The sequence below is a fragment of the Gobius niger genome, assembly GCF_951799975.1.
Source record: "Gobius niger genome assembly, chromosome: 12".
Lineage (NCBI taxonomy): Eukaryota > Metazoa > Chordata > Actinopteri > Gobiiformes > Gobiidae > Gobius > Gobius niger.
In genome coordinates this window covers 8540125-8567184 of record NC_136863.1, presented here as the reverse complement: position 1 = coordinate 8567184, position 27060 = coordinate 8540125, and the positions used below count along the sequence as shown (strand labels likewise).

General features: G+C 39.3%; 3 protein-coding genes across 6 annotated transcripts in view; all 3 read left to right on the top strand.

Moving 5' to 3' along the window:
* Positions 1-11978, top strand: part of bmal2 (basic helix-loop-helix ARNT like 2) — a 28434-nt gene extending 16456 nt beyond the window's left edge. The window contains exon 18 of the mRNA XM_079567104.1: positions 11968-11978. The gene's annotated coding sequence lies outside the window, so the exon portion shown is untranslated. The remainder of the gene's footprint in view (positions 1-11967) is intronic.
* On the top strand, positions 3431-7800 carry LOC306971996 (guanylyl cyclase inhibitory protein; the record flags this gene model as incomplete). The annotated part of the gene is made up of 5 exons (XM_079568440.1): positions 3431-3506; positions 4559-4691; positions 5744-5893; positions 6394-6499; positions 7655-7800. Exons 1-5 carry the CDS (start codon positions 3436-3438, stop codon positions 7798-7800), a joined length of 606 nt encoding a protein of 201 aa, XP_079424566.1. The 5' UTR covers positions 3431-3435.
* ppfibp1b (PPFIA binding protein 1b) overlaps positions 9435-27060 on the top strand; it is a 35562-nt gene continuing 17936 nt past the window's right edge. Inside the window, exons 1-7 of one of the 4 annotated variants that reach the window (XM_079567085.1) lie at positions 9435-9616; positions 19775-19861; positions 21332-21537; positions 23452-23541; positions 23613-23726; positions 23813-23944; positions 25383-25475. In XM_079567085.1, coding sequence (XP_079423211.1) covers positions 19792-19861; positions 21332-21537; positions 23452-23541; positions 23613-23726; positions 23813-23944; positions 25383-25475 — 705 coding nt within the window. In that variant the 5' untranslated portion in view covers positions 9435-9616; positions 19775-19791. The remainder of the gene's footprint in view (positions 9617-19774; positions 19862-21331; positions 21538-23451; positions 23542-23612; positions 23727-23812; positions 23945-25382; positions 25476-27060) is intronic. The other 3 variants (XM_079567083.1, XM_079567084.1, XM_079567086.1) reach the window with 3 other exon arrangements.

Sequence of the window (27060 nt, the reverse complement as noted above, 5' to 3'; positions counted from 1 at the left end):
TAGCCCAATAAATCAGGCCAGGAATTGACTGGGAGGTGACACATAAAGATATTGTCGCCACATTATATATTGAAAATCTATGGCGAAAGCGTTAGGTCAGTGCTACAACTCGCAGCATCAGTCATATGTGAATTTCCTACATTTTCTTATTTACATATTTGATTTGTGGCCCTATTACTGTTATTCATAATGTCAAATGTTAAAGCAGGTGCAGCATGCCCACAAAATAGAGTGTTATTCTTCAACTTGCACTCACTATTTCACACCTTTCTTTTGTTGTGTAGATGAGGCTATTCCTTTGTTTCCAGGTGAATGTTGTCCCTTATATTAAATATATATATATACAGTATATATAAAAATAGTATAGCCTGCAGTGTCTCCAGCACAACCAATGTCTTACTTTGGATCTCGAACTAAACCGCTGACCCATGGTGTTTAATATAGATTCATAGAAGACATTATCATTTACCTCATCTGTTGGATAGTTTCTTCTAATGCTGCCATTGCACATTTTACTAACAGTCGTGTTATTCATTTGCATGTGAAGTAAGAATAATAATAGGTATTGCATATTGCTGGCCTGACTATCCCTTCAAGCTCTAAATTTACAAACAAAATGTACCGTCATTATAAATATTGAGGATTTTAATCGACATTTTTAATATTTAAGCCTTGTTTATGCCAAAATCAAATGTTTTTTCGTATCGGTTTTTATTGAATTGTCCTGTTTGATGTTGAAACGGCCAAAAGCTGTACTACTGAAATCGCTGGCTCCATCGTGCGCACTTTGTTTTGGGTTAGTGAGACACTGATGACTGTTCTTTATTATCCAACATACATGTATTAGCGTTACGTGTTGCGATTGCGTTCCTATGTTTACCATCAGTCAGTACCTCTTTGTGTCTGTATTTTTTTCGCATAGGAACAGATTGGAAATTTAGCCAAGTTTGAAGCTATTGCTTGTGGACTGTTTTACACCCATAAATTCTGGATGTTATTGTTTTAACGAATCGGAATACAGCGCATGGACCTTCCTGCTTGTGTCCGTTGTGCTTCTGGACATTTCTCCAGGGAAACACCGTTATCCCCTTTATACCATTGGAGAAATCTTTTTGAAAGAACTTGATATAAAGTAGGAAATGTTGGACAAGACATTAGGTAATAACCACACAGGTACCCTCCAAAACGGTAAAGTCAGCTCTACTTTTGCCCTCTGTGCTGTTGTACTCTCTGGTCATATTCTGCTAAACCTCAGTCCATTTCCATCAGCTTGTTTGGTGGTGACTGAATGAAACCTGTAAAAGTCACAAATGTTTTGCTTCTGAAATAAAATGTTAGTTTTTCTAAGTCTGTGTTTATTTGGCGTCTTATTCCTGCTGCTGCAGCAAATGTGGTGTTTATTGTATTTTCCACGTGATAATCAACGTGTTTTACCTATTTCCAGGGTGCCTACTGTACATCTGGCCTAGGCTGAGGCCGATCTAGAAATAAAATCACGGGGTGGCAAGCAGGGTCAGGGATAATTTCTGGGGTGGCAACACATTTTACAATGTCGAATGTTTTTAGCGGAGGTACGCAAGTGTTGCCTGATCGCAAGGCATTTTTTTGGGTTTAGATGCAGGCTGAGCCTCCCAGTGTTATATACAAATAGTAGCATTGTCCATAATATAAGCAGGGGGTACATTTTAACTTTTGTAAAAAATCAAATCAAATAAATGTCCTGTCAAAAAAGTACTAACTGAGAGTGAGCCTCTGAAGCATCCAAGTCGCATCTAGAGCACATGTGAGACATCACATGACATCAATGGGGTGGCAGCTGGGGTGGCAAGACCTTTAATAGGGGTGGCAGCTGCCACCCGGTGCCACCCCTCTAGATCCGCCCCTGGACCTAGGACTACAGATGACAACTAGCCTTTCAGCTAACTCTGGCATATTTTACAGTTGAGCTGTTATGTTAATATGCACTGTCCTTGCAAAAAAACAAAAAAAAAACATTTCTTTAGCGAAAGAAGAACTATAGTAGATGAAGTAAATCATAAAGGTTTCCGATATCAAATGTACTTCGGGCACAAAAATAATGTTTATCAGCTCAGTAAATGACAGATAAAGATTATACATTGTCAAAAGATCCAGTGTTGCATTCATTTTTCACCAAGACCTCGTATTGATGATGGGAGAGTGTGGCCACTGCGCAAAGCCTTCTCCAGCACATCCCAAAGATTGTCAATGTGGTTAAGATCTGGACTCTGGTGGCCAATCCATGTGTGAAAATGATGTCTCATGCTCCCTGACCCATTCTTTCACAACGTGAGCCCGATGAATCCTGGCATTGACCTCTTGGATTATGCCCGTGCCATCAGGGAAGAAGAAATCCATTGAGGAAGTACCTGGTCCTTCAGGATGTTCAGCTGATCTCATTCTTTGGGCACAAAGAGTTGCTGAACCTAGATCTGACCAACTGCAGCAACCCCAGATCAGAACAGTTAGTGAAACCCTCTTAACCCTCACTTTAACCAAGCACATTTTCTCCAGTTCGGCTTTACCTGAAACTAAAAGCTTACAGCCTGGCTATAGGTCAGTGCCACATTTGAAAGCTAAGACCTGCAAAACTGATCTAAATGGAGCTTTTTCCTTGCCTTGTTGCTTTATTGCTGACACTTTTTTGTTGCTCTTTTGTGGATTTTTGATTCATTTTCATTCCCGTATTTGTAACTTTTTTCTGACATTTTCATTCTCATTTTTAACACTTTTTTCCTGCATTTTCATCCTCGTTTTGTCACTTTTTTGTTGCTCCTTTGTCGCTTTACATTGTGTTTTTGTCGCCCTCTATTGATGCTTTTTTCAAGTTTTTATTTGGATAATGCCAAAATTGAGAAAATCTGCTCGGTTTAGACGAGGGTTAGGAGGTTAAATAAAGTGCAAACAGTGTATTTTTAGGGTTGATTTACTTTATTTGCATTATTTCCCAAACCCCACTATGTTTGTAATACTTAGACTATGAATACATCAATTAAATTAATTGTATTTCATATTTATCACATTTATACCTTGAAGATACATGTTAAAATGTATGCATACTGTGATTTCTATTTCTTAGTTCGTTTTAATGGCACGAATCTTCAATAACTGTTTATCGCAATAATGTCCTGCCTCAATAGAGTTCCATTTGCATTATTTCTAAGACAGATTGTGCTCTTGTTAAGCAGAAGATACTTTTTAATATGAGACAGTACAGATCCCTTTTTTCCATTCCGCAATATTGCATAAGCTTGTCTAATTAAATGCCGCCTCATTTGACCGCCCCCGAAGTAGATTAACTAGTAATTTGTCAAATGTGATAAGACGGGGGCTTAGACTCATGAAAAAGCAGGCCTTAAGCAGATTTGGGGAGTGCAGAAAGCTTTCTGTGTCTTAACGGGGTTAGTTCGATACAAGATGGGGCAAGCTGCCATTCTGCCCTGTAGGGAAGGAGAGTCCTATATTACTGAACTCTACCAATGGTTCAGGTAAGTTCGCCTCGTCATTTTAGTTTCTTACACCGATGAGCTAATCCTAAAGATGCCATGTGCAATTGGCCACTGGTATTGCTAATTCTTTACTTTTTCTGTGTTGGCTGAGTCGGCTGAGTTGATTGATTTTTCTAAGACTAGCAAAAGCTTTAACTTGCTAATTTGAATGCACTTTTTTAAACATATTTTATATCATTCTTCAACAAAAGCAATAAATGAGTTCATCCTGATTAATGCTACAAGTGGCTCAATATTGATTGCAAATAACAGCGGACTGAGGCAATCACCTTGTCAGACACCTCTTTCTAGATTCTAGAAATCAGAGCAACATCCATTCACCCTGACACCTGATTTAGGACTTGTATTTATAATCTTGTGGATGGAAGCCCATAGATGACAGTTTTATATAGAAAAAAACTACCACTATATAGTATCAAATGCTTTCTGTGCATCAAAACTGATTAGCATTGAGTTTTGCTTATTGTTTTTGGCTTGTGATAGAAACCTATTAATTCAGTGACTATTGGCAGACGATCACATCTCAAAGAGTCAGATGTTTAATGATACATGAATTTGAGTCAGTGCTAAATACCTCTTTATCAAAGTGTTGTATGTATTCAAATATATGCTTATACATGTGGCAGATATAGAAATTGTGATATTTAAAAGCAAATTATATACAAGGGGCAACGTTCGAGCACAATTTCAGACAAAAGTGCTGTTGAATGTGTTTTGGACCATAATCTTTGCACTTTTCAAAATTATACAAATTTTGCAATAACCTTGATAGTTGAGCAATGTTAATTTCTGTCATGTTTGAATCAAATGCAATGCTTTTGTATGGCCCTCATCTGGTATCTCTATACAAGTTTTTCCCATCATGGCCAAGGCTCCAGTTGTAGGTTGTTCTGAGCAAGATTCTGGTTCAGGATCTAGAGATGGGTCCCCTGACGAACTGCCCTGTGTCTGAGGCACAGATGGATCAATTGAAGAAGACTATGTGAACCATATTGTTTACAATAAATAAGTAATCATAGTTCTCGTCATAGGAAATTCATCTATGAGTGTCCCAGTGGCCTGATCACTCTCCATGAGTTTCAGAGGCACTTCTGTGAGGGGACAGGGGGCAGAGGGTCGGCCGAGTACGCAGAGGAGATCTTCAGGACTCTGGACAATAATGGGGTGAGGTCAAATGTATAATATGATGTTGAGGTATAGGGTGCATTGACATTATACATTACAAAATAAAAGGGCTAAAGTTGAACATTGAGTTAATGGAGCGTACTAGGATGTCAAGATTAACCGATTTAACAATTACCGCAGTTATTAAAGCTCACAGTAGGTTAATTGTAAGAATTTTAGGTGTAGGCATAGAGGGTGCCATAGAGTGTGCCAAACGGTGCCACTGATGCAATCTGCAGAGCAAATGTTTTCTATTTTCACAAGTTCATAATGCTGCCAAAAGAAGAGTCCCAAAAGAACCACGTGCAGCTGCATTTGTTATGTTGCCCGTGGTGTAAACACGAAAGTGAAACTGTGTGAGTGAATGTAAATCATGGGTTCATGAGGTTAATTTGTTTAGGAACTCTTTTGTAATTGTAATGAATTCATGAGACACAGATAAGGGGAATATCTTATTGAACATTTTCTGTAAACATTCACACACATTTGCTTCCTTTGGACTAATAATAATATTCTTTTGCCTTTATTTTCTAAATTATTTTACACCTTTTTTTACTGAAGGGTAAACGCAAAAAAAAAATAGGCTGAATACTCGGGTTTTAAATTAAAACAATCCTAGTGAACTTTTAGACAGTTTGGAGAAACTCTCTGTATTTTCTTCCTTAATTTCCTAATTTTTTAATATTAATCGTGACTCAAAAATGCAGCATCGTGACACCACTGATCTCAAATACAGATATTTTAACCTGCATGATGCATATTGTTCACACTGTTCCCATTGACATTTTTAAAATCTAGATTAAAAACTCATCTTTTCAAACTGGTTTTCAACACACTGAATTATGTCTAGGATGGTCTTTGGTCTTCCTGGTGTCCTTGTAAAGTGCTATACAAATAATCTTGGATTGACTGATCAGGAAACAAAAACTGAAAAAAATATTCAAGTCAATGCCCAAACATTACCTGCAAAATGATCACTTGCAACATGTGGACTTTCTGCTTCTGGATACTTGTAACTGGCCCTTGTACAATGCTGATATTAATGTCTTTAGGATGGGGTGGTGGATTTCCGGGAGTACGCCATGGCCATCAGTTTGCTCACAGAGGGCTCGGCTGTGGAGAAACTGCGCTGGTCCTTCAAGCTCTACGACAAAGACAAGGACGGAGCCATCACCAGGGACGAGATGCTGGAGATAATGAAGGTACTTGGACATATTGCTGCAACCAACGTAGAATAGATGGATGTTACATTTATGATTGAGGAGTTTTGTATTGTATGGATGTTGTAATAGACTAAAAGTGCCTGACCAGGGATGGGGGTGAAGTTAATTAGTGCTGACTGCATTGATTTGCCCAGTAAATGAAGAAATAAATCCACAAAAGACTCTCAGGGGGTTATCCAACTTTACACTCTTGTAGCCACAATGTCATATGGGTAAAACAAAGGCCTTTTGGAGTGCCCAGTACTGCCATTACTATCACAACATTTGAAACTTTTGATAGAAACAAACAGTATTTGAACATCTCTACCATGATAGCGAACATTTTATTCATAATCCTAAAAACTAATATCCTTTCAGTGCACATTTTGCAAGCTATGTGCTGTAACAGAATTATATTGCCACTGAACTTGTATTGGTTTTATGTCCAAAAATTGAAAACATCTTAAATTCTCACCTTTTAAATTTTGTGTTGTTAACAGACTGTGTATAAAATGAGTGTGGCTGCCTCTTTGACACCGCCGAACACACTCACGGCTGAAGAATGCACCAACAGGATATTCCTAGGACTGGACAAAGACAATAACGGTCAGAAACATTTTAGTTATTCTTGCAGAGGTGGACAGTAATCACTGGTAGTCATATTTGACCTTGAAAAGCTTTTGCAAGATATTTTGCACAATGCCTTTACTTCTACTTGAATAATTATTAATATGTTGAAATATCTGTATTTGAGTACAGCTATATACGTCTGAGTGGACAAAATCAATGAAACTGTGAAGCACTTTGAATTGCCTTGTGTATGAACCGTGCTCTACCAATAAACTTGCGTCATTTGTAAAAAAAGAAAAGAAAAAAAACTTAAAAAAGAGAAGAATAGAATAAAGATGGTTTAGTGTTGATGTCATAGGACAGACAAAAATGGCAAGAATCAGAATATTTACAAAGAATACACCAGGATACTAATGAACAACAAAATGAATCAAAGAGAAATGAATCAAAGAGAAGAGAAAAAGGAGATTTACTCAAAGGAGAATAACCAAATGTTTTAAGTGAGTACTTGTATTTAAAAGAAAAATACTTTAATGAAAAGTACTGTGTGATAAAACTACTCCAAGAAGAACAGTAGCTTACAACTTAACTGCTTGGTTACTGAAGCAAAGTACCTCTGGTATTATTTCCTTCAGGAGATACTCAGGGTCATCTGAAATTTAAAGTGACTATACAGAGTTTAAAAATGCTAAAATTAAGTATTTTCCTCCACATGTTCCAGCCATGTCCTAATGTGTAGAATGAGCCCAGACCTGCTCACCACAACTGCTTCTAAAATCCTGCACTGTCATTCACGAGCTTAATATAGAAGCTGCAGTTATGCATAAGGCCTGAGATGGCAGTAGTGAGTATAAAATCACAAACTTGCATCTAGCCCCTTTAAGACTTTATTCATTTTAATTAGAGAGAATTTAGCAAATGCTTAAACTTTGCATTTAAGTTATGTGTTCGTTTTTCATTGTTTGTGCTTTAGACATGGTTTACACCCAGTTTAGACATAATTTAATCATTTTTAAACCCGGTTAATTCCTGATTTAATCTAGGCCCGGTGATACATTAGTGTGCAAAGTTTAAGAACCACTGGAGAAGAGTAAATGTAACTGAGTGCTTCCCGCCACTGTTGCTGGGCTCCTGTTGTGAGACACAATCCCCTTTGTGTGTGCCCGTGGTGTGACCTTGTTCTGTCCGCAGCCATCATCAGCCTGGAGGAGTTCATAGAGGGAGCGCTCCGGGATGAATGGATCCGCGAGATGCTGGAATGTGACCCCAGTACAGTGAAGGTGCAGAGGCCCCTGAGTAGAGACCCACTGTTGGGGACGCACGAGGAACTGGGATGAAGTCTAGGGCAGCACAGTGTGTCGCTAAATTATTATCGTAATGTTAAGTGACGTAATATCCATATGACATAATATCCACTGCAGTATCACTGAGGTGTTAAGAATGAGATTTACACATTTTTGCCAACAGTCTGTAGTAAAAATGACATTATTTCCCTTTGTTTAGTTCCATTTTAGCCTTGTTTTGTCCTTGATTTATTATGCATATACTTGCTGTATTAGATTAGCAATTCCTTTCAGCCTTATCTCAAATGTTAATCCTCCTGAGCTGGACCTTGTTACAAAAGTAAATCTTGTTTTTTGCGTTGTTTTTCGCTTTATACATCTGTTGTTAATTATAATTGACACAGTAAATTTTGAGATTTGGTGTGTGGCACCTCTTGCTTTTGAATCTATATATTCTAATTCATTAAAGCCACACCGCGTACAATTTTACTGAATAGATAAAATTTAAATACAAGCTTTTATTTTATGACATATTTTCGTCATTGAAAAATATGTTCACATCTCCTAAGACATGACTGTAAACTTTACTGGAAGAGGGTACGTCTCCAGCTCGTCGCCATGGAGATGTGACGAAAGGCAGGAGAATTTGAGATTTAACCTCTTAACCCCCACCTGAACTGAGCACTTTTTCTCCAGTTCGGCTTTATCCAAATCTAAAAACTTCTCGACTGGAGCTTACAGCCAACAGGCCAGTGTAACGCCTCATTTGAAAGCTAATCGTATTGTTGCATTGTCGGCACGTTTTTGTTGTGTTTTTGTCTCTTTTTTTTCTGGTTTTCGTTGTTTTTTTGTCATGTTTTTGTATTTTTTTTGTTGCTTTCTTGATTGCTTTTATGATGTGCCTTTTCTAATTCCAGCACGTTTTTGTTACTCTTTTGTTGCTTCTTTGTCACTGTTTTTGTTTCATTTTTGTGTGTTTTGTCGCTGTGTTGAGCTGGTCATTAGGAGCATGTTTTCTTTTGCCACGACAGTAAAGTCCAAAATGTTACGCAGTGTACCTTTAATTATTTGTGATAATTTACATGATCAAGGATTTCTACTATGGAAACAAAACATTTGATTTACCCTTGCAATAAAACTGCTCTAATGAGACCAGCATGTCAACCTTGCCCGATTACGCACCACTAGAGGTCGCTTTTGATCGCTCTATTAGAGAGGAGGCTGCTTTGCGCAAAGCTGATACATCTTCACAACAAACCCGCTGCAATACTGTTTCAGGATGAATTTGTTTGTTTGTGTGTGTTTGCAAATGTGTTACAGCAGATAGATCAGCTTAACAGAGTTGTTATAGTAGGGTTTGGACTAATGTTGCAGGAATTTTACGCAGCACTTCTTTGTGGGAACGCTGAATCAAAATGTAAAATAAATGAAAATAAAAACTTAAACTGTGACTATTTTCAATGTGTGGCATGTGTATAATGTGTGAGAACAGCATCAAAGACAATATAACCGTTTGTAATTACAGTTTTATGACCGTAATATCACATACCGTTCTCCGTACCCTCGTGTCCCACCTTTCCCGCAGTCTTGTGAAGGCGTCACGGGAAAAGTTCCTGCTCCCGGACCAATCCCAGGGCCAATCCGTGCGGCAACAGGGCGGGATTTTCCAGCCACGACGACGACCTAAGTTAGTTTTTCCAAGAGCCATCCAGCCACTCAGCCGCTCCGACATCATGGCGTAGCGATGTGGATGATCGCACGGGGATCTGGGGACGCGCAGAAGTTCGGAAACTATCCACAGAGGAGTTTTGGAGACAAGTAGCTTACGATACCGAAACGGAAATCCCGGCTTTTTATTGAGAGAAGTTGGGTGAGTGAGTTTGTGAGTTGTTTCAAGCTGTGATTTACGACCTCCGATAGTAAAGGCGCAGAGATTACGCTCAAACAAATGGCTTAACCCGCTGCTTTCAAGCGCACATTGTGAACCGAGCAACCAATGTGTCATATTTGGGTTTACAACAAATAGGTTAAGCTTGCTCTCTTCTATTTATATTGCAAGACATTTACATTACACAGACAGTTACGGGAATTATTACGCTTTATCCTGTTGTTTGCAGACAGCTGGTATTAGCCTACAGGTTACAATGTGGCATAGTTTGTATTAGCGTAATTTGTTCTTCAACTTCCTCAACTAAGGCTGTATATAATTGTGGGGAAAAATGCGATATTCGATAATTATCATGAACATCGCGATATTGATACCGTTGCGATATATTACCAGAGGTGGATAGAGTCGCCAAAATATTTACTCAAGCAAGAGTAACATTATTTTGAAATAGTTTTACTCACAGGTTGAAAGTATTGACCTAAATAAATAGGCTACTAAAGTAAAAGCAATCAAGTAGCAAATATTACTTGAGGGCGCCTACTGGGAGTAACTGTAGGCCCACTCAAGTGATATTTGGAAAAGAGTCAGCTTGATGAGAAACAAAAGTTGTAATAATGTGAAAATCCTAATATTTCTATCTATTTTAGGTCAACTTGAAGTTTTTGTAACTTTAAAATACTCACAGTGGTTGTACAAGTAACTATTTTCACTTAAGTAAGAGTAAAGATACTTCATTTTAATATTCAAGTAGAAGTCAAAGGTACTGAATGATACAACTATGTTACTACTACTAGTACAGTTACTTCTAAGTACTTGCTCAATATTGACCAAAATGTAATAACTTAAAGGCCCACTGCGTAACATTTTGGACTATACTGTTGCCATCAGTACAAAACATGCTCTTAATGACCGGCTCAACACAGAAAATGCAATTCCTGCAGTGGGTAATCAAAGAATGGATTTAGATGAGAACCTAAACTATTTAAATCTCAAATTCTGCTGACTCCAGTCAACATCTCCATGGAGACGAGCTGGAGACATACTCACTCCCGTTGGCGTTGCAGTCATGTCTTAGGAGAGCTGAGCCACTCACAGCGAAGGCTCTTGTTTGTTTGTATCTGTCATAAAATAAATGCTTGTATTTGAATTTGATTTATTGGGTAAAATTCTACGCGGTGTGGCTTTAAGTCTCCATACATTTTACTTGCTATAACAACCATTTGTGCAGTCCTACACCCAGTATCTAGTATTTGTTGAGAGTTTTGCATCAGTGCTTTACTTGAGCCATTGAGTCAACGTTGTCTAAAGTTGGTACTCATTTATTACGCAGAGATAAACACCCTTGTCGTGGCCCTTTTATCTCCCAGACGCTTGCGGTCAGTGGCTCCCAGTACCTCAGGCCACTCTTCACAGAACCTGCCCACAGCTTGGTTTGATGTTGCCTTGGGACCGGCGTTGGTCTAAATCACTGGATTCGACCGCCCGTAATGACCAGATTGTAAACAAGGGCTTTTTTTTAGTGAGACACTCCGGTTTATTGCATGCATGTAACTTGATCAGCTGTTGTTTTGTCCGCTGCCTGACCCCTTAAAGCTATCTTCTTTTTTTTTCCCATTAGAATGACCCTGCTGTAACTTTATGTTTATGCTTCTAGAGTCTCTCGGTCCCAACGTGGATCAAGCAGGGGTAGAATTTCTTAAAAGCATGTGATTTGAAGGCTTTCCCCTCCAAAAAATGTTAATTATAATCTTGGTTTGTGGAATTTTAGACCGTTGCTGTTTCCAACCAAAACTTAAGTGGAATTTCCTCTTTCATCGCACTGCTGCTGATGCTTTAATGCCTAATTTTTCCATTATGTTTTTTTGTTTACGCTACATCATACGCAACTCAGTCAGTGTAACCTTTATTTTTAGTTCCTGCTCCACCTCGCCTCATTTGCTCCCATAACAAGCCTTCATATAGAGACCCGGTTGTGTGGTATAAATTTAGTTATAAGGTATGCTGCCTCCCGCCCCAGTTGGAATTGGAAATAGCTGCAGGTTATTCCAGACTGTTGCCCTGTAAATGAGTGCCTTGATAATTAGTGGCGCTCTCAGTAATGTAAACATGGCATCAAACTGCTACGTTTTAAGGCCCAGCGACATTTACCTTTATTTAACCAGGAAAGATTCAGTATGTCTCTTTTCAGGGTAGTCTTGGCACCAGGAGGAATCCTATTGTACATGTTTGTAGTGGTCAGAGTCAAGTAGTTATTCTATCCATAAGGTCACAGCCTATAGGACCCACAAAACTGATCTAAACTGATCTTTTACTTCGCATAGTTGCCGTGTTATCACTTTTTTCATCATATTATTGCCACATTTTTATCTCTTTTTGTCTCTCCTTTTATTGCTCTTTTGTGGCATTTTCGTCCCACGTTTTTGTCACTTTTTCATCACTTTTTTGTCACTTTATTATGCTCTTTTGTTGCTATTTTGACACTTTTTATCAACAAGTTTTTAGATTTGGGTGAAGCTAAACTGGCGACAATGTGCTCGGTTCAGGTGGGGGTTAAGAGGTTAAAAGAAAAGTTTTCTGGTGTTCTGGAAAGGCTCACATACCACTGAAAACGGTTCCGCGACTCACTTTTGGGTCCTGAGAACTGAGAACCACTGATTTGGGAGAAAGAAATTGCACCAAAAATGATTCAGCAGTAGATTTATTTAAAGTACTTCCTTATTTCAGTATTCTAAAATCTCTGCTGTTTCTGATTTACATTTAAGAGTTTAATTAGGCTAAAGCATTTGCTGTTTCTTATTAGCAAAGCATGCTGTACTTTGTTGTACATCTGTTAGATATCAGCTCTAGTATGAGACAGCCTGGATGTGCTTGATAATCAAACCTGCATGAATAAAACAAAATACAATTCAAGTGATTTTTCTGTGGGGGAACATTCTAACATGGTTAGGAAAATGTGAGATTTGGCTCCGTTTAAGAGTAAATAGTTGGAAAGATACCACCACTTGCTATTAAACCTATGGCTGCTGCTGGGTTTGTGCCTGGATTGTAAATTCCTTGCTCCCAGGACCTTTTTTTAACCACCATTTCAACTTGCCTCAGTCAACACATTGTAAAAAGATGTTCAAGTCAGCTGCAACTTTCCCTACCTCAGGGATAGTGTCCGGTCTAGGCTTCTGTTTTGTTTGCAATTTCCTGTGTACACGAGTGCATGCTGCGCCACGAGCCATCAAGAGCTATGCATTTTGTTTTTGTTGCGAAAAGTAACGTGTCCAGAGAGGATCGCTGCCCCCTGACCTCCAGCACGTAGGAAGTAGTTTGTCAATATTAGAAAAACACCTGAAGGACAGCTGTTTGACATTTCCTGTGTCTTATTTGACTCTTCTTGTTTTCTCTGTAGAAGAATGCTGAAAACATTACCAGAGAGACCATTCTCCAAATGATCATTCTAAAACTAAATCCAACCATTGCCTTTTTTTAAGCTTCTGTATTTTCCCTTTGTCACATCTCACCATCATGTGGAAAGACCAAATCGCATTGTGTCAAAATACTGTAGGTTGTGAATAGGGTTTTGGCAGTGATTTATGACATCCAACACTTGGCCCGGGAGCAGTAAGCACTGGCACAAATGGTGTAAAGTTTAAACTGTCTGTCAACAGCCTCCGATGCCTGAGATCAAGTCTCCGCTTTGGACATTTCCGACATCTCGCATTAGAATTTTTGCTTCTTTTCAAAGGACCTATTGCTGATTTTCACATTTTCAAAGTTTAAGCTTTAACTGCGGTCCAACGCATTTCTAACTTTTGTGTATCTCTCTTTTTTGTTATTGTTGTTTCACAACTTTTAAAGGGAAAGTGGAGCTTTCTTATCATAATGCTAATGGCGGCATGGTGGCGTAGTGGTTAGCGCTTGTGCTAGAAGGTCCAGGGTCCTGTTTGTGTCAGTGGCCTGTTCTCCCCGTACCTGCAGGTATCCTCGGGTGCTCCGGTTTCCCCTACCACTAAAACATGTACATTAGGCATTAGAGTGAGTGGTTGGTGTTGATTGGCAGCTTCGCTTCTATCAGTACCCCAGGGCAGCTGTAAGGTACCTAACCACCACCGAACTGGAGTAATGTAAATTGTCCCATGTGAAAGCGTTTTGTGACCATGTCTGTGAAAGGCACTATACATCATACATATCCTAACAACATCTACCATGCTAATGTTGTTGTAGCACAGTTGTAGCATTGTCCTGGATGACTAAGAGCTTTCACAAACATAGTATGCTAACACAGGGGTGCTCGCAGTGGGGGCAGGAGTTGGGGTCACGAGACGCTGAGATGGGGGTTGCAAGATGATTTCAACAAGACCTTTTTTAAAGGTGTACTAAGTAACTCATGCCCCTAGAGGCCATAAGCGCCACTGCAGGTGTCGTAGCATGTTACGGCTTTTTACTCATTAATTGTCCGTGAAAGTAAATACTACGCTGACATAAAACACAAAGGGAGAGAGGGATATTGTACATCCAATTACAAAATGGAGATTTTTTTTTCATTCAAATTTCCCTGGAAATACTGTTGAAGTGGTGCTAGCCTGCAGTTAGCTTTGCCTGTTAGCTTGTTAGCTTCTTCTTTGTGATTCCATTAGTGTGTATTGGGGCCTCTGGGTCGGAGCAGGGAAAGTTGCAAGTGTGGTTTTCTGGCCGGAGACACCAGGGGGAGATGAAAGACCTCCAGAGGGACTACGAAAAGGATTTATTAAGGTAAACAAGTTACTCAATACTGCTTTAAAACTTCTAACACTGAATTAGATTTATTTTTGATTGAAAACACAGTATGTTAGTGAAAGTATGCCGAATATCAAAATGCACTACCAAAAACAAACCAGATTTTGAAAGAGGGGGGTCCGTAGTGTATGATTTTTGATTATTTTTTGGGTTGTGGACTGAAATGATTGGGAACCCCAACAGATCATTAGGGCTATACTTCTCGGGTTTCAGTTGCTTAAATGTGGCACACAGCACGCAGTAGGCTTTTTCTTTCACAAATGTCTGCAAACTCAATATAATACAGGGGTGCAAGACAAATGTTACATAAATTGAAAATTGCTGATGGCCACCTGTGCCGTCGTTTTGTCATCATGTGTTTTGCTAAGTATTTTCTCTTTCTCTGATGTTTCCATGACAGTCTCCCGCCACTATATTTTTAAGTCACTGAACACTTTTCTGTTAAAGCACAGAAGTGCAGTTTACCTTGCCTGGAGCCCTCACTCCACTTGTGATGGACATAAAATGCAATCTAAAGTCCCTGCCGCATTCATTCATTACCGTGAAATGAAATATATGGATATTTTCACCAAAGGGCACAACTGCATTCAGAGTGCGTACTTCTCTTTCCAGATACTGAGGCTACTTGCTTCCACCATCTCCCATGTGTGCTTCTTCGAGTGAATGCAGTGCACTTATGGCTGTCTTTGTCTACTCATGCCTCACAGTCAAAATACCCGGCTGAAGTGAACAATCGCTTTCTCTGTGGGGCCCGTAGTCGCGAGTGGTGCTAGATACTGACAGGCTGTTGTGAATGAGACGAAGATTCTTGTGGACATTTTATTCCGCTGAAAGCTCCAAGTTCTTGAAATTCCAATAAAGGTTGAGATTAGGGAGCATCACGAAATCAAAACAAGAAGCGGATCTAATTGCAAAGTTGACAGTGCAGATTATCCAATACTTTCAGACTCAGTTACTGTGTTATTGTGTGAAGTAGGGCTGCACGATATTGAAGTAACTTGCAATATTTGATACGGCTGTGCAATATTATTGTGATATTTCTCTGAGCTAAACTATTTCAACACATATGTTCCTTTCTAGCTCTGCAGGAGCAAAACAAGACTAAAATGTATCTAAATTAGGACATGTTTAACTAAAACGGAATTATAAACTGATTTATAAGTTCAATACATTTGACCGAATTTGCAAAAAAATGTGATGATCTCAGTCAGTTGCACTTGATTTTTGTGACGTTGCAATATATTGTGGCTTCTCACGATACGGATGTTGCATCTCCTAATACATTTTGACAAGTGACATGTTACATACTGCATGCTTTCATATCAGTGTCAGTGTAAATATTGTAGTACTGTCTGCTTCAATGCTAATGATTTTTAGTGGTGAGTGATAGGGCAGGGCGATGTGGCCTAAAATCTCGATCACGATATAAAAAAGAAATATCAAGATAACAATATATTTGACGATATAATTGACAAAGGACGAATTACTTAAAAACTCCAGCCTTACGCCTATTTGGAAGATTAATGCAAAGCTATTTCATTCTTTTTTTAGCGCCATACTAATTTCTTCACAAATATGATCTACTTTATATCGTGTCCACAACGATCTAAAAAATTACAACAGTATCACAAAATTATGGTCCGAATTTCCGTCATGCACGAATATAATATTAATATAGAAGCTGCAGTTACACGTATGACCTGAGGTGGCAGTAGTGAGTATAAAATGGCTAACTTGCATCTAGCCCCTTTCAAAATAAAGACCAATTCCCGCACACTTTCTCACTCTTTTACAGGGTTTATACAGGCAGAAGAAAATAAAATGCTTTATAATGCCATTTTAATGTCCAAATACTATATGTGAATGCCACAAATGCAGAAATAAATTGCCACATATTTAATATCTTAGGGTTTGTAAACATTTCATCAAAAAGAGGAAAGAGAATTGGACAAAACAAGCAACTTTTAATGAAAAAAAAGTCATAGTTTTTCAATAAATTTAGATGTAATGCAGTTTTAATGACATTTAAGGCCTTGACTTTTAATGCTTTTTAATGCCCTGTGGAAACCGTTGTTTTTTTGTGTGGCTTTTCCACATTTCAGTCTGATCGGTTCAGTCTGACCAAAACGTTGTCCAGAAAAGAGTGAGACTGTGTTCATGAGTTTTTCATTATTTTTTAAGTCACATACTGTATAATTCTCTCTTTCGCACTTGTCCCGTACTTCTGTGGGCAGAGCTTCTGTTTTTTTAAGAATCAGAAATTTGTATCTTTCCCACGAAGGGCAATTCTTTGCAGCGACCCGGCCAAACATACCACAGAACAGACAAGTATGTGCTGCAGCAGTTCACAGGCTTATACAGTGGTCCAGTGAGACTAATAAAAAACAAATCTAACCACAGAAAAGATAAATACTTGATAAATACTCCAATCAGTTGTTGCTGGCCTCCTATAAGGAATGTCGTAGTATTTTTTTTTTCTTCCGCAGCAACATGTTCTGTGACTTGGTGTAGCTTCAGGAATGTATCTGTTGCTTTTTCCGACAATTCTCTTCCTCCTTTTGTTTTTTGGGACTTGATAATCAGTTTTTAAAAGATTTATCTCTTGTTTGCCGCAAGTTCCTTAAATGCCTATTATTAGCCGAGTGTTTCATGGGTTGGTTCAGTTTGCAAAGGCACAATGGTTCACACCTTTTGACGTGAAAATGACATGCTGTAAAACATCCGGGCCTCAACACACTCCCTGGTACTTTGTATTCAGGCGCCCTTTGTTTTGGACCGTCTTCTTTACACTTGTTGAGTATTTGCCGACACATGAGCTCTACGAGGAGCATGCCAGGTCTTGACTTGGATTTTTATTTTTTTATTTTTTTTTGAAGCCTTTGTTTGCAAAAAGGCCTGCGTCAACTTCTATATTTGTCTTTGTGGTGGAAGTGAAGTCTGAGTCATGGTTTTAAAGGGATTCCCCCAAAGAGTTTCCTAGTTTGATTCCATCATTCTCCGTATTACAGTGCACAATGGGGCGGCGTAGTGTCCATTTCCTCTTTTTAAGGTGGAAACGTGGTGACACATATGACTGCTTCAGGGCTTGAGGGATGACCTTTTATGGAAAACTCTTAGTGTTACTCACCCTTTTTAAGCAAAGGATTGTTGAAGTCACTTAGTCCACAAGCTGCCACTCGAGCTGGTGACATTGTAAACATGCCCTGTCAGAAACTAAAACAGCAAAGCAAATGCGTAGTATATAGTTTCAGCATTAGGGCTGGGCGACATGACAAAAGAAAAGTCACAGCCGTTCTTCACAGATTTCAATTTCTGTTTCTTCCCATTGAAAACGAATATATCATTTACTATTAGGATTTATGCGCTTATAAAGATAGACCATATAAATGAATCTCAGCTCAAACAAACAAACAAATATAAGATTGTTTTTGTCTCCAGTATCATTTAGACCTGATTTTAAAAGTTAAAGTTAAGCACACGGGGAGGGAACGTCAGGCCCGCGGGCAAAATCCGGCCCTCCAGCAAGGAACCACTGGCCCCCATGATGATTTTCATAAATAATGTTACACAAATTAACTACATCAGTCTCAACTTATATAGCGTTTTTACCCATTTAAACTCTCATTAAATCTAAAATTGAAAACACAAACATTATAATCCACAAAATGTACACTTTTTTTAAAAGTTTTTTCTCTAAAAGAATATGAAGATTTTCCTCATTCCTCTGTAAGATATGGTGGTTGCAAATCTTAAGAAATGGAGCACGCTCAGATCATTACATTTAACTTGCTGCTGCCTGTGTATAAACCCTGGACAGTTGTGTCTTCATTCACATTGCAAACTCAAATCACTGTGCAAAGTTGATTATTTGTGAAGGTGCAAAGAGAGAATGCAAAACACTAAATCAGTCTGATGGTAGCTTGTACATGATTTAAACTCAGTGACTGCGGTTTACTCTTGTCTAATTCTGGCTTGGTGTGTCGGGGAGATCCTTGTGTTTTACTGCCTATTTTCATTATAATGGAAAACGGCACCACAGGAATGCTGAAATAACAGTGGCAGGTCTGTGGGTGGTTCCATAAAATTTGAAAAGGCCCCTACGTCCCGGGCAGGCGGCGTCAGGCGTTCTCCGGATGTGACTGTTTTTGGTGGCACTGCCGCTGACAGCACAGACAGCCTATGTGTTGTCCCATTGATTATTAGACAAGCTAATGAAAGAACTGGCTGTGCCTTTGGGCAAAGTACCAAGGAATGGAACACTGTCTTTTCAGAATGTCCAGGGTCCAAATGTTAAGATTCTTTTAGTTTCCAGTTTGTAAGATAATGGATATTCTGAATTGGATAATATATTGGGCTTGAAAATGTTATTGATAAGTTATTATGAGCTTGCTTTTGTCTTATAAACTTTCCCACAGCAACTTAAGCTTGTACCATGGCTTTCAAAACTTTGTATCTTGCATTGATAAGCGACACATTGCAGCATACTTTACTTTACAAAACAGCTATTTCTTCAGCTCTGTGGTAGTTTCAGTGACCATCAGCAGTCTGCACTGCTCTGCACAATCCATCATGTCCATCACTGGAGCTGAAGCTGTGACAGCGCTCTACAGTGTTGAACGCTTCCTTGGACAGTTCTTGTTGCTGTGTTTCGAGTTACGCTTTGTGAAACTTCTTTAGCTAGTGAAGCACAATACAAATAAGCCATTATTACATTTTATCAAAAACATCAAAGTCAGATTAAGGCTATTATAATACCTCTATTTTTCTGAAACAAAAAGAGATGTCACTTAAAGAAGACCTTGGTAACTTGTTTACCTTGATAAATCCTTTTTGTTGTCCCTCTGGGGGTAATACAAGTGTTAATGGGATGATCATACCCCTGGTGTCTCTGGCCAGAAAAACACCCTTGCAACCTTTCCCTGCACCGGGTTGGAGGTGCAATACACACTAATAGAATCACAAAGAAGAAGTTAACAGGCTAACGGGCAAAGCTAACTGCGGGCTAGCGCCACTTAAACAGTATTTACAGCCAAGTCTGAGTAAAAATGATCTTCATTGAGTTGTGGCACAATGTACAATATCCTTTTCTCCCTATGGCTTTCCTGTCAGCGTAGTATTTACTCACACGGACAATTAATGAGTAAAAAAATGCAACAGGGTACAACACCTGCAGTCACGCTTATGGCCTCTAGGGACATGAGTTACTTAGTTCTGCTTTAAGTCGAGTAGAACATCCCAATCCTGTCTTGGGCATGATTTGTCTTGATTATTCAGAATTAAAAAATGATTGCAATTAGCACATTTATTTTAGACTTTTTTCACATATCATTGCTGGTATAAATATATAGTTTCTAATTTTCCTGTTCCTCTTTCCAGGCCTGCCGTCAGTGAAGATGATGTCCGATGCCAGTGACATGTTGGCGGCCGCCCTGGAGCAGATGGACGGCATTATAGCAGGTTCCGGTATTTTAGCTTCTCTTTTCACTAAAAAGATCCAAAGCTTCTGTTGAGTTTCATTGGCTGCTCCTGAGCTGACATTTAGATCACATGATTTCTTTGTGTTTAGTGTGGGTGATATTTGTGATTTCATTTGCCCTTTAGTCATGTGTAGGCTGTTAAAACAAGTACTAGCAGCCTTATGTAATATACCTCAACCACCCAAATACTGTGATTGATGTACATATAATACAATACAAAACTGTCATCATATTTTTCTCCTAAAAATATGAAAGATTACCTCAGTTCACAGTAAGAAGGTCATACGTTTTTTTTCTAGGCCATGTCAGGACTTTGTCTATCAATCCTACGCATCATGCACAGCTGATTCAGGCGAGACAAGTTGTAGAGCACATTTTGTACACAAAGTAATGTGTACAAAATGCTTTACAGAACAGATTGTACTTCTGGCCAAGATCCTGATTCGAGACTTGGAGAAGGTTGTGTTCGGGGCTTAACTTTACAACACAGTTTTAGCATCAAAATAAGGATGTAAAATGTATGGTAGCTAAAAGTGTGACAACATAGTAATTACATGGAAACAGGGCGCTCAGCAAATGTATTTGATGGTAATATGGCTGAGCCTAACCCATTGTATTGACTGTAAATGAACAGGGAACTGAATATTTTCTGGTAATGATATGAAAACAGCTGCAAAACAATAACATTAGCACTGATATTAATGTAGGATCGCTCCGGCTTAAAGGGGCTAGATGCAAGTTTGCCATTTTACACTCATTACTGCCACCTCAGGTCACACGTGTAACTGCAGCTTCTATATTAAGCTTGTGCATGACGGCACTTCGGACCCGAATTAACACCTTTTTGAGTGACAGTGCAGGATTTTAGAGGCAGGTCTGGGCTTATTCTACACATTAGGACATTTTTGGAACATGTAGGGGGAGGAAAATACATAATTTTAACATTTTTAAACTCTGTATAGCCCCTTTAAGTTATTCGGGAGAACTTCAGCACAGTATTTGCTGGTGACTGGATCAAGCAAACCTCTTTTTGCCAATCACAGCCAATAAGTCTGTAGCTGCACCTCGGGTTTTTCCGTTGCAGCGTTGTTAATTATTAGTAAAAGTTATTTTTGTCGTTGGCAAATATTACACAAGCACGCTCACAGCAGTACTGCCAGGTGATTTAGAATTTAGAATAGAATAGATTTTTATTTGGCTCGCCGACACATCAACACACAAGACTAGGACAGTACAAACAGGCCCAACCACTGCAGAGTGAATTCAATCAGATCGGTACAAGCAGCACAGGATGGACTCTCTTGTGTGTCTGAAATCACAAATATCTTGACAATTCAGCTCAACAAAATGCATCATCCCCTTATCCCGAGTTACCATTCCCTCTTATTAACATATTGATACTGTGCTGTAAAGTAAAGTGCGACCTTAAAATGTTATTTTTTTCTCTTGGCTACAGGCTCCAAGGCACTAGACTACTCCAATGGGATTTTTGACTGCCAGTCGCCCACCTCCCCCTTCATGGGCAGCCTCCGAGCGCTGCACCTGCTGGAAGACCTGCGCAACGTGCTGGAGCTGATGGAGGCCGACGAGAGGGAGAGTTTGAGGTGTCAGATCCCCGACTCCACCGCGGACAGTCTGGTGGAGTGGCTGCAGGGGCACATGGTAAGACACTCACCAGGAGGGAAGAGTGATGGCTATGGCCGAACGCTCAGTGAGTGTTGCACAGAACACACAGAATTAAGGCAGTGAAGATATTAAGAATGGACCAGAGCTCTTGTGCTTAGTGCTTTCACAGTTGCTGACTGAAGAACAGTTTCATCCACCAGGTTGCATTAAGCTGAACCCTCTCCTTTGCCTTCCCTCCCTGCTATCCCAGTCCCAATTCTTGTTTCTATTGATGAAAGAACAATAACATTTTAAAAGCAATGCCAATGTATTATACTGTTTTTGTGCTTGGATCCAATTAGTTCCGTGTGTTCGCTAAAACCTGAAGTACTTGAATTCTTCTCTCAGACAATAGAACATTTCATGGAGCAGCTGCTGTTTTGCTAATGTTACATAATTCTTTTGTCCACTGCTAGCATAAGGTTTACAGTAAATAGAAGCTCAGATCGAGGATAAGGGGTTATTATTGATGTGCTGCGGTTGTGGCAAGTGCAAGTTGTAGGTCAGTTTATAACAGTGAAATAAATCAGTTTTTGAATTTTGTGTTGTCAGCATCTAGCAACACTTGTGTCTGGAATCCACTGCACACATCTGGTTTGCCTTTTGCTCACTGTCTTTTTCAGGGCCGAAAACATTCTTTTTTCACCCCAGTGTCTCTCTTGCTTGCGCTTTTTTGCTTACGTTTGGAATGAAACATAAGTCACTCTATGTTGTCAAATGCCGCAGCTTTTGAGAATGGAAGTGGTGTTTGCGAGAGCGATGGGCTACGCGCCAGATAAATGCCAAACTTTGAGTGTAATGCTCCCGCTCCGCGCACAGCCATGTAGGGTCTTGTTTGTCAAGGGTTCTCGTTCAGACGTGAAACTATAGACAACAGGTTTCTATACTGCAGTATTATGACCAAGATTAAGCTAATGACCCATGGGACAAAAACACCATGGAAATCGTATGTTTTAGTTCAGGCATACCTGTCAAGTTTTGGATTTGAAACTATAGGAAATCTTCTGGCGCCCACTGCGAGACGGGTCAAAACGGGAGACTTCACAGCTATGCCACCTCGCAACAACTGCCACTCAGGCTTCTGCAGGGGGCTAGTGACAGTTTGGGAGTTCAGTTTGGAAGGGCACAGGGGTGTTTTTTTAAATACATTACAGGATAATACAGGAAATTTCCCATATAAAACTAATACAGGAGGACAATGGGAAAGAGGGGCAAAGTTTCCCACCCAAAACCGGACACTTGACTATGAATTGAAGTTAAAGTGTACTTTATTGTCCCCTATAGGGAAAGTTGTCCTCTACATTTGACCCATCCGTTGATACGGCTGGGGCAACCCGTCAGGAGCAGCTGTGGTCAAAATCACTTGGCAGCAGAATTAACTTTTTTTTAGTTGATGAGTAAACCCGAAGGAAGCCCATCCAGACATTGGAAGGGAAAATGCAAACTCCACACAGAAAGGCTCCGCACGCCCTATTTTTGAGCACTTTATTCCATTCAAAGCACATAAGCTTTCTCTCTTTGGTCTTCTCCTTTACAAAAATCATATCATTACATAATATGATGTAATGATATGATTTTTGTTTTCCAAGAATGCAAATAACTCAAAGAAACTACGACAACTACAATCTTCTCCATGATGGCAGGATTGAAGAGGCTGTGAGATAGGTGTGGTATCTCACTCCTGTCCGCTTTGTACACTAATTTAAATCTGGTAAAATGGGACCTGTCCTGATCATTGTTGTTCATAATGTTTCCATAAACAACAAAGTGAAGACCTCCAAATATTGCGTGAGCCAGGACTCAATCACACAGTGCTGGGGCGACCTCTGTGACCCACTATAACAGATCATTAGTTGTAGATTCAATTGCTAATTTTAACCATATCTTATTTATGTTTTGTTTTCTCCACAGTCTAACGGGCACATATCTCTAAGCGGAGGTGACCACTACCAAGAGAGACTTACCAGGCTGGAGGGCGACAAGGAGTCTCTTGTGCTTCAGGTCAGACATATTTGATAACTAATACATATTCACGTGCTGGTGAATCACCCTGTTGCTTTGATTCGCTGTAGGTCAGCGTGTTGACGGACCAGGTGGAAGCTCAAGGGGAAAAAATCCGAGACTTGGATATCTGTTTAGACGAGCACAGGGAGAAGCTCAATGCCACGGAGGAAATGCTGCAGCAGGTGCGTCGCCCGGCACAAAATGGAAAGGGGATTTACACACAAAGTTATCTATGGGGCCCGCTGACTTTGTATTGTTTTGTCTGCAGGAGCTTATGTGCAGAACGACACTAGAAACGCAGAAGATGGAGCTGATGTCTGAACTGTCCAACCTCAAACTCAAGTTGAATTCCATAGAGAAAGACAGACTGGACTTCGATGAAAGATTCCAGGACAGCGAGGTACGACACAGGTGCACGACTGTACGGGACAAGGATCCTCTTTGTTTTGGCCTATGTTTCTGCTCTTCTAGACACTGCACCAGATTCAGGCACTAAAAGTAGTCCTGAAATGCCAGTGAACCATTATCAATTACAACATGTTTGCTTTTGCATATGTTTTGCCATAGTCACATTGTTGACTCCGATAACAATGGCAGTCCCCAGAGCGCTGTGGAAAACTTGGAAAGCTGTCAGGCATTTGATGTTATTGTTGGAGGAGTGCTGTTGTCTGGTCCAGCCGCCCGGAACAAAACGCCTCTGAATGTTTGCTCCACTGCACATAAATCTCTGTAAATGGCTTCCTCTCAATTTGTCAGTACGCTTTATTTAAGCATCACTCTCTCCAGGATAAGACATTTCCTTAGTAGTGCATGCAGTACAACGAGCTTCCTTTATAATACAAGTGCTAAACATGTCCATTGCCACCACGTCTATTACATATTCTGGTAAATGCTCTCTTACTGGTTAAAACTGGCAGTACAACTACAATTGGACCAGATCTGCTTCATTTTTACTTGAGAGCAAATTCAGAATGAAAATAGAGGCTTGTTTTAGCACTAATTTATTCTCGATTAGGGTGCTGGGATTTTGGAGTGATCGACTAGTCCTTGTAGTTTTTTTGAGAAGTGGTCGTAGCCATTATATTTTGACCATAAACTGTCAGGGTCATTCTGCTTTCTTATTGGATATTTGACTATAAAAAACAAACAAACTACAATTGACAACTTTGACATTACAGAGGATGTTTTTGTTCTGTCACTTCAACTTATTGTTCAGTTAAATGATGTAAACATGTAAAAAATATATTTGTGGACTCGATCGATTCTTTCTTCCTTTTTCTTCCTTCTTCTTTTGTCTTTGTTCATTCTTCTTTCTTCTTTCCCTTATTTTTCTTCTTTGTTTCTTCTTCTTTCTTCCTTCTTTTTTCCTTCTTCTTTCCCCTTTCTTCCTTTTTCTTCTTTCTTCCTTCTTTGTTCCTTCTTCCTTTTTCTGTCTTCTTTCTAACTTTTTCCTTCCTTCCTTCGAAGGAAGGAAGGAAGGAAGGAAGGAAGAAAGTCCCTTCTTTCTCCTTTCCCCTTTCTTTTTACTTCTTCCTTCTTCTTCCTCCTTTCTTCCCCCTTTTTCTTCTTTGTTCCTTCTTCTTTCTTATTTGTTCCTTCTTTATTTTTCCATCTTCTTTATTTTTCCATCTTCTTTCTCCCTCCTTCCTTCCTTCCTTCCTTCCTTCCTTCCTTCCTTCCTTCCTTCCTTCCTTCCTTCCTTCCTTCCTTCCTTCTTTCCTTCTTCCTTCCTTCTTTCTCCTTTCTCTGTCTCCCTTTCTCCTTCTTCCTTCTTCTTGAATACTCTCCACTCTATTGACTACCAAAATGAAAGTTTTCAAGATATATTTCCATTTTAGGATTTGATTCTGGAGATCAATGAGCTGCGTTACAGAATTACTGACCTGGAGAGCGAAAAGTCACAATATGAAAAGAAACTCAAGACCACAAAGGTAAGAGGCTTTACCGACACCATCCTGTACAAACTGCTTTTGCTGCTTATTCCAAACTTTTTCAATGGCACTTCTTAAACTCTTCCTGTCTTGTGTGATCTTTTGCTTTGCCTCTTGCTCTGGTCGCAAAAGTCTGTCATGGCCAAGCTGTCCAGCCTCAAAATCAAAATGGCTCAGGTTCAGTATGAGAAACAGCGGAGAGAGCACAGCCTCCATGTGCTGAAGGTTCGCTGGCTGCTGGTGTGCTGCTGTGTCATTATGGTTTCTGGCCCTCTCCCTGCGACTGCGCTCCTGGTTTTTATTTTCTCTAAATCCGTTCCCCCTCGAACCTTCAAGTTTTTCATTCTGTCTGGTATGCGAGATGATGTCACCCCTTAAAATAGAGAAAACACCATTGTTGCCAAAGCGTTGTTAAAGGCATGCTTTTGTTTCATTGTATTTCCACGTTTTAAACTTGATGTGTCTTCCCCAAAACTTACTTCATCTAAATTATTGTGAAACGATTTCAAAGAGATTCTTCAATCGGTCTCACTACGTACCACCAGGATTAAACAAGCGCTAAACCAAATCCAAAATGGGAGCTGAAAATACTGAAAACAACAAAAGTGACTTTTGACAAAAGTCAAAACAAAAGTCAAACAAGGAAAACTTTAATTTGAAGGCCATTAATAAAATCATATCTTACAAATGAAAATATATGAGTGAAACCTCTGAGGGTTTAATTTGCTACTATTAGATTTAAACCTAATATTTTACATGCTTTTGTTGGTCACTTTAGTGTTATTCTTTTTCAAGCTATTATGTGTTCTATATAGTATAGTATAGGTATTTTTTATCTTAATGTACGTGATATAAAATTTCACCCAATGAATAGAATGAAATACTAGCATTTATTTTATACATATTATCCTTTATATGATTATATATAATAAAATACCTTAAAATGACAAAAGAAACACCTTTCCCAAGACCTGACTATCACTTTATTCAGCTCGTTTTCATGGAGATGTTGGCCAATGGCAGCCAAATATGGGATTTAACCTCTTAACCCCCACCTGAACCAAGCACATTTTGTCAAATTTGGCTTTACCTAAATCTAAAAGCTTCATGAAAAAAGCGTTGAAATGGAGACGAAAGTGTGCCCAGAAAAGCAACACTAACACAATTAAAAAGTAACACAAACACGACTAAAATGAAAAAAAGCACAAAAAAGACAAAACCGTAACAAAAAAGTTACAAAAAAAGCAACTAAAATGTTCCGGAAAAGCAACTTAAAGGTGACAAAAAAGTGTCAAAAAGCAATGAAAAAAAAATTGTAAAAATGCTATGAAAACACAACAAAAAAGCAACGTGCAGAATAAGTGATGAAAACACGTCACAAAAAACAAAACGACAAAAATGTTCCGATCGGTTTTGTAGGTCTTAGCTTACAAATGAGCCGCTACTCCAGTCGAGAAGCTTTTAGATTTGGGTCAAGCCAAACTGAAGAAAAGGCAGGGGGTTAGATGTTAAATTAGTTCTTTATCCAAAACCATTCTTTAAAGCAGTACTAAGTTACGTGTTTACCTTAATAAATCCTTTTCGT